This window comes from Lactuca serriola, chromosome 8 (assembly GCF_051521515.1).
Source record: "Lactuca serriola cultivar US96UC23 chromosome 8, Lser_US96UC23_V15, whole genome shotgun sequence".
In the NCBI taxonomy this organism is placed as follows: Eukaryota; Viridiplantae; Streptophyta; class Magnoliopsida; order Asterales; family Asteraceae; genus Lactuca; species Lactuca serriola.
In genome coordinates, this window is record NC_136415.1 from 243,015,936 (window position 1) to 243,024,353 (window position 8,418).

Sequence of the window (8,418 nt, forward strand, 5' to 3'; positions counted from 1 at the left end):
ACACATCAATTAGGTTATGACCGGGCTTGGCACATAAGTCAAAACCAAATCATCGAGCGGCCCACATATCGCTTCTATTGCTAGAAGGAACATGTAAACTTCGACTCATATTCTTGTACTAACTACTAGTTAAATTATACACAAAAGCATGTTTTATGACATCAAGTTACTAATGCGTTTTCGTACACTCAATGGATAACCAACTCATAGTCAACAACTCACATCTCTAGGCTTGAAGATATATATGATATTACCATCTCACGATCACTCGAGATAAATTCCATGAAGTGATACCAGTGAGCGTGGGTTTAATCCAATACTCAGACCTTATGAGCACTCATGAATGTTGTAGCAACCATTGCAATGTCTAATGCACCTTAGACCAATCTTACAAGCCAAATTCATGACAGTCTTAATTTAATACCTACTTCCAACGTACGACCGACTGTGGAGAGTTTTGAATAAAATAATTATTCTGGAAGTCAAAACATGAAAAATTGAAACAATAGTAAATGATTAACATAAGATAGTAACACCTCACTTATAAATAAACAACAACTTTTATTTGATCGTCAATTTTTAATTACATTTACAAGTTTCAGAAGTAGCTATCTAATGATTAAAACTAATATCGTCTCTCAGCCAGATGCTTCTCGCATGCTGCGAATGCCTAGCCCTAGTCAGTCACTTTGTGAGGGGATCTGCAAGGTTCTCTTCTGACGTTACCCTCTTTGCCATGATGAGTCCTTCTTCTATCTTGTGTCTTATGAAGTTATATTTTCTGTCAATGTGTCAGGATCTGCCATGATCTCTTGGTTCCTTGGCTAAGGAAACCGCACTATTGCTGTCACAGAAAATCTCCATAGGCTCCTGTATAGCTGGTACAACACCAAGGTCTCCGATGAAGTTCTTTAGCCAAATCGCCTCCTTTTCCGCTTCACTCGCTGCTATGTACTCTGATTCACAAGTAGAATCAACTACTGTCTCCTGCTTGGAACTTTTCCAAGCAATTGCTCCTCCATTTAGGTTAAAGACCCAGCCTGACAGAGAGCAGAAATTATCCCTATCAGTCTGAAAACTAGCATCGCTATACCCTGCTACTCTTAAGTCGTCACTCCTACCGAAGGTGAGAACCCAGTCCTTAGTCCTCCATAGGTACTTGAGAATATTCTTTACTGCAGTATAGTGAGAATTTTCTGGGTTTCCCTGATATCTGTTGACCATGCTTAAAGAAAAGGCCACATCAGGACGAGTACAATTCATAGCATACATGATCGAGCCAACTACGGAAGCATATGGTAATCGACTCATCTCAGCTATCTCAACCTCGGTACTCGAACTCTGAGTCTTACTCAGTCTGGCATTGTGTTGGATCGGTAAGTCTCCTTTCTTGGAATTCTCCATGTTGAACCTTTTCAACACCTTATCCATGTAGGTACTCTGACTAAGTCCAATTAGCCTTTTACTCCTGTCTCTTAGTATTCTTATCCCTAGGATATAGGCAGCTTCTCCAAGGTCCTTCATTGCGAAACACTTCCCAAGCTAGGATTTAACCTTTTGCAATGTTAGGATGTCATTTCCTATGAGTAGTATGTCATCTACATACAGTACCAAAAAACTAACTATACTCCCACTAGCCCTAACATATACACATGACTCATCCTCGCACCTCGAAAAGCCAAACTCTTTGAATTTCTCATTGAAGCAAAGATTCCATCTGCAAGATGCTTGTTTCAATCCATAAATGGATTTCTCAAGCTTACACACTCTATTAGGGTACTTTGCATCGACAAAACCCTCTGGCTGATTCATGTAAACATCCTCATCCAACTTTCCATTAAGGAAAACGGTTTTGACATCCATTTGCCATATTTCATAATCATGAAATGCAGCTATGGCTAGCAGAACCCTAATAGACTTGATCTTCTCTCCTGGTGAGAAGGTCTCATCATAGTCAACTCTCGGAGTTTGAGTAAAGCCCTTCGCCACTAGTCGCGCTTTTTAAGTGTGCACCTTCCCATCCATGTCGGTCTTCTTCTTGAAAATCCACTTGCACCCAACTGTCTTACGACCTGGTACATTTTCAACCAAGTTCTAAACTTGATTGTCATACATGGACTGAATCTCGTTGTCCATTGCCTCCTTCTATTTAGCAGACTCGGGACCTTCCATGGCTTCCCTGTAATTATTAGGTTCATCCAAATCTATCAGTGTACAGTCACTGATAAATGTATCACCTTCAGTAGTGATGTGATAACCATAATAAAAATCAGGTGTGCTCCTAACTCGAGTGGAACATCTCGGAGGTACGGATCCATCTATCGGCTCAACAGGAGTTTCCTCCTCAGATTGGCCGTTAATGTTTGAGGTTCCTTCACCGCTTGACTCTTGAAGCTCTTCAAGGTTAATTTGCCTCCCACTGTCTCCTTGGCTTATAAATTCTCTCTCATGAAAGACTCCTCTCCTTGCCATAAAGACCACATTCTCACTGGGTCTGTAGAAGAGGTAACCAAAGGATTTATGTGGGTAGCCAATGAAAATACACCTCTCGCTTCGAGGTTCGAGCTTATCGTGAGACTCGCGCCTCACGAAATCCTCGCAACCCTAAATCTTCATGTGGTCTAGATTTGGAACTTTCCCAGTCCACATCTGATGAGGTGTTTTGGAAACATTTTTTATAGGAACTAGATTAAGGATATGGGCGGCAGTCTCTAAGGCATACCCCCAGAATGAGATTGGTAATGAAGCTCGACTCATCATGGAATGAACCATGTCCAACAAGGTTTGATTGCGCCTCTCAGCCACATCATTCATCTGTGGTGTCCTAGGAGGTTTCAATTGTGAGATAATCCCATATTCCTTAATATAGTCAAGGAACTCAATACTAAGATACTCTCCTCCCCGATCGGATCAGAGCATCTTGATGTTCCTGCCTAGTTGATTCTCCACTTCCTGCTTAAACTCTTTGAATTTTTCAAAGGTTTCCTGACTTATGTTTGATTAAGTAGATATATCCATATCTACTGTAATCATCAGTAAAAGTCACATAATAGCAATTAGCTTCCCTTGTGGCGGTTTTGAAGGGTCCACACACATCTATGTGTATGAGGTCCAACAAACCTTCACCCCTCTCACAAGAACCAGTGAAGGGTGACTTTGTTATTTTTCCAATTAAACAAGACTCGCAACTATAATCTGATTTTAGGTCAAATGATTCCAAAACTCCAAACTTTTGGAGTTGGCCTATGTGCTTCTTGTTGACATGTCCAAGACGACAATGCCACAAGGTTGCTTTATCCAAGGTAATCGAAGAATCAATATGAAATACATTGTTTCCTAAGTTGTCTACAATCGACACAGTTTCATATACATCATCACAAGGTAATGCTTTAAAATAAAACACATCATTAAAAAAAGCATCAATAGCACCAATTTTATTGTCAAATGAAAATGTGAATCCTTCTTGTACAAATTATGAAAGGAAATAATATTTATCGTCATTTCTGACGAGTAACAACATTTATTCAGATCTAAAGATAACCCATTATTAAGAAATAAAGAATAAACTCCAATCTTGGTCACAGGTGATGCTTTCCTATTGCCCATGATTAAGTTTATCTTCCGGAGCTCCACTTCTTCACTACTTCTTAGGCCCTACAAATCAGTACAAATGTGAATACCACAACCTGTATTAAGCACCCAAGAGTTAGTATGCAATGAGTTTTTAGACAATATGGTATAAATACATACATGGGTGGGTTTGACTTTCCCATCCTTTACATCCTGCAAGTACTTAGGGCAGCTTCACTTCCAGTCCCCCTTTTCGTGGCAGTGGAAGCATTGTGCTTCATTTGGGTTTAACGAAGGAGGAATGGGACCTTTCTTGGTCCCACTTGAAGAGGAGCCATCAAGGGACTTTCCCTTGGTACCCTTCAAAGGGGTCTTCCTCTTCTTCCCCTTTCCCTGCCCAATTACCAGAATAGAGGTTGTTGTAGGAATAGGAGTAGAAGTAACAACTGATTTACTTTTAAGGCCACTTTCAGCGGTCCTTAAAAGTCCTTGAAGTTTGCCAAGTGTAACTTTCTCCTTGTTCATATGATAAGTCATACGAAACTGATCATAACTTGGAGGTAAGCAATGGAGAATGATGTCAATCGCCATATCCTCAGGGAAGTCCACATTAAGCTTTAGCAACCGGTCCACAAACCTTTGCATTTTCTGCAAGTGACCGGTGATCATTTCACCATCCTTCATCATAGATGTTATCACGGAGGAGATGATTTCATACCTCTCTTGACGCGCGCTCTTATGGTACCTGTCCATCAGATCCAGTTGCAATCCCATATGGGTAGAAATCTTCATCGGATTTCTGTAGTTCGGGTGTCATAGTATCCAACATAATGCAGGACACTTTAGTAGCATCCCTCTCATGTGCATCATACTTCGCAATCTCCTCAGGAGTAGTAGTGGACTCATTGATAACCTTAAGTTCCTTGTCAAGGACATATTCCTTGTCCTCATAGCGGGTAATCATTCTGATGTTCCTAATCCATTCATTGAAATTAGAACCATCAAAAGTGACTTTCCCACACAAGTTCATGAAGGCAAAGGAGCCTGTAGGGTTTGAGCCAGCAGCAGTGTTGGAAGACATTTGAAAGAAAAGAAAGACAAGTTTTAATTAGATAAATATTCCTTAATAAGTCACTCAAATGAAATATTAAGGCTAGGACCCTACAAACTATTTCATATCTTGAAAGAGGGATGTCGTAATCCAAGCTATAAAATATATGAAGGTATGTAAATGACGATTTTCCAATTTCCACCATTATAAACAAAATAAATTATTAATTTTTAATTGGATTTCAAACTCCTAGATCTTTTGAGATACCTTGAACTTTCAATGGCATGTTTAAATCTCGATTGTGCCCTCTCAAGTTTGTGACTGGGATGCCTAGGATCACAAACAAGGTGTGAATAACCATGAAAATTGAGTTGGTACCCTTAATTTTATCACCCAATCGATGTGTCGGTTAACCACACACACTCCACCGATCTATGATAAGACTAAAGTCACCTTTTGCCACACTCACTAGTCCTTGTTAGTGTGCCGGTTAACCACACACGCTCCACTAACGACTTGGTAAGGTATACAGTGTGATTTCATGGGTTAGCACCTATTTCACATTTTCCTAAAGTAACTAAGATTGGAAATTAATAAAGGTTTAGTTACTTTATAATTCATTATACTTTTAATGAGGATTAATGTCCTATCCTACCCGTTCGACTAACGACCCTCCACCAGTCAAGGAAGCGGTGGGTGAGAGTGGACACCCATTAAACTGTCATTTTATAGGCAGTAACCTTATACCCCCTTATAGATCGGCTTCGTGAATGAGGCATACTAACGGTAAGACTAACTTATTCTTATACATATATATAATAATTAAACTTTCAAAATTATAGAAGTATAAGGGTTGAATTTTAAACTTTTAAAATTCTAAGGTTAAATTTTGGAATTTAACGTATTAATGTGGGAGACTTTATAAATTCCAAACTTGAGGGCAAGTTTTGAAACTATTCAAGACTTTTCAACTTCATAACTTATGAGTTAATGGTTTATTAAAACGAGTGACTTTTCATTTTATGTAACCTATGTGTTTTAATATGGACTTTCAAAGAGTGACTTTTGGTAATCCATAACTTGAGGAGAAATTATGGATTCCATTAAAACACATAATTGATCAAGAATTAATCATCAAACAGTTCAGCAAATAATTCCTATGATCAAACAATAGCTCATAAGAACATGAACATTTATATGAAAATTTCAAGAATCATATTAACACATATAAAACATGGAATTTTGATATTAGCCATTGTAAATGGATTAGCATAACCATTACACCATCTAAAACAACTTTTAAAACACCAAAACAGTTTAGGGTAATGTTTCTAGTCCATTACCAGCAGCAAAACTCAAAAAACTGCATTCAGGGGATCCTATTCATCGAGTGCAAGAACCAACTCGACAAGTAGGATGAATTATCACATTGACTCATCGATTCCCCCCATGGACTCGGCGAGTTCATGCAGAAGACAACAAATATTTGAGCTTTTACAACAAGTTTGCATCAAGTATCAAGAAAACAAGCCTAGGATCTGATACTACTGTTGGTTTTTGAGCATACTAACACTCCTATGGTGTACATGCAACCCTAGAAACCTTGGATGTATGTTTTCTCTAAAATACATGAAAATTTTATTTCCAAGGTTTACAACCTAACTAGCATGTTATGGGGTACTTGTAATATAAAACTTTAAGTAGAATAACATACCTTTCTTTTGTGGTTGATTGCTTGGAGTTTTAGAGCCTAGCACCAATAGTGTGGATGCCTCAAGTGGTGTCACAAATCACCCAAAACAACTTGGAAATACTTGAGAGAATATAATGCTTGTTAAAATCGGCCCACCCTTGTTTCTCACACACACTAGTTCCAATTCTAGAACCAAGGACCTCTTTATATACTATAGAAGATTAGGGTTAAATCCTAATACCCATGACTCTTCATTTACCTAGGATCCATGGGTTAAAAGCTCCATGGACTTCCATATACTTTTAGCCTATCTTAAATAAATCTTAGCCCAATCCATATATATATATATATATATATATATATATATATATATATATATATATATATATATATATATATGTAAGAGTCCATATTTAATTAGCCTCTTTTGATCATTAAATTAATTCGAAAATTAATTCTTGATCAACACTAATTAAATAACATTAATATATTATAACTAATGATATATTAATAGATCATAAACATCTTATTCGTAAAAGTATATCCATACAAATTGTTTGGTGAAGTGCAACGCAAATGGACCATGCCGGGTCGGATCAAATTCATACCAAATATAGTCTGCGTTGGGCTTCCCATGATGGTGGGTTTAGTCTGCATTGGGCTTCTCGTGATGGCTTATAATCATCTTCCGTCAAAATTTTATGCATGTATAGAGATGGGCTGAGTCCTTTGATGTCTGCAATAGTCCACCCAATTGCACTTTTATACTCCTTCAAAATTCTGATCAGCTCTAACTCTTCTTTTTCTGACAGCTTGTTGGATATGATCATTGGTAATGTTTCTATTTCTCCAAGATATGCATATTTCAAGTGTTCTGGAAGTGTCTTCAGCTCCAAGATGGGAGCCTGCACTACAAAAGGAAAAAAACTTGGAGTTAGAAACTAGTAATTTAAGAGTTTGGGTACCATACCTCAACTTTCTCTGCTGGTCCATATGAGCTGCCATCTCTTGAACTTCTCTATCAACCACATAATTTTCTGATATAACGTGAGCTGCATTAATAGACAATTTTTTGTGGAGCAGTAATGCTAGTGACTCACGGTTAGCAATCTCAAAATATTCTGCAGATAATGGTTCAATTACATCAATGAAATTAAGGGTTGAAACCTCATCAGGGTAACACATGGCATCATAAATATTGAAGTTGATAACTTCACCATCAAATTCCATTGAAAGGATACCATCATAAACATCTATTTTGGTTCTGGCAGTTTTTAAAAATGGTCTCCCCAAAAGAATGGAAACTAAATTTGGTGAGTCGTCATCTCCCATATCCAAAACATAGAAATCAGCTGGGAATATGAGTTCATTCACTTGAACCAAAACGCCTTCCAGCACACCTTTTGGGTGCACCAGAGAACGATCAGCTAACTGAATGATGACTCTTGTTCTTTTTAATGGACCTACCCCAATAGTTTTAAAGAGTGAATATGGAAAAACATTTATAAAATCTCCGAAGTCCAACATACCTCTTGGCACTGAAAGGTTCCCTAATTTTCAAGGAACAGTAAATACTCCTGGATCCTTACACTTTGGGGGTAGCCTTTTTTGTAAAATAGCTGAAACATTCTCGCTTACTTTAACTGTCTCGTTTCCTTTTAACTTTCTTTTTGAAGTACAAAAATCTTTCAAAAATTTAGCATATCGGGGTAGTTGTTTAATTGCATCAAGAAGGGGAATATTTACCTCAACCTTTCTAAAGAAATCCATGATGTCTTTGTCTTCCTTTTCTTTTTTCGAGTTTTTCAGTCTTGAAGGAAAAGGAGGAGGGGTAATTTTCATTTCAGCTTCAGCAAATCCATCTTTTTCTGCACCTCTTCAGTTGCCTCAGATTCTTGCTCAACCACGATCTCTTCTTCCTCAGCTTCTTGCTGATCTGGTCCTTAGTAGTTTTTACCACTTCTGAGGGTGACAGCACAAGCATTGTGCTTCGGGTTCTTCTTAGTCTGAGATGGGAATTTCCCTTGGGTTTGTGCTTCTAATTTGCTCATGGAGTTCGCGAGTTGTAATACCTGCTCCTCCAGATTTTTGATGCTAGACTTTG

At 38.0% G+C, this 8,418-nt stretch overlaps 1 protein-coding gene across 1 annotated transcript; it reads right to left on the reverse strand.

Annotated features, from left to right (window-relative positions):
• Window positions 1-6,916: 6,916 nt before the first annotated feature.
• LOC145067974 (uncharacterized) lies at window positions 6,917-8,084 on the reverse strand. Its single transcript, XM_079014988.1, has 3 exons — window positions 7,904-8,084; window positions 7,280-7,777; window positions 6,917-7,224 (listed from the first exon to the last, which is right to left on the reverse strand). The coding sequence occupies exons 1-3, from the start codon at window positions 8,082-8,084 to the stop codon at window positions 6,917-6,919; spliced, it is 987 nt and encodes a 328-aa protein (XP_078871114.1).
• Between the last annotated feature and the right edge of the window lie 334 nt (window positions 8,085-8,418).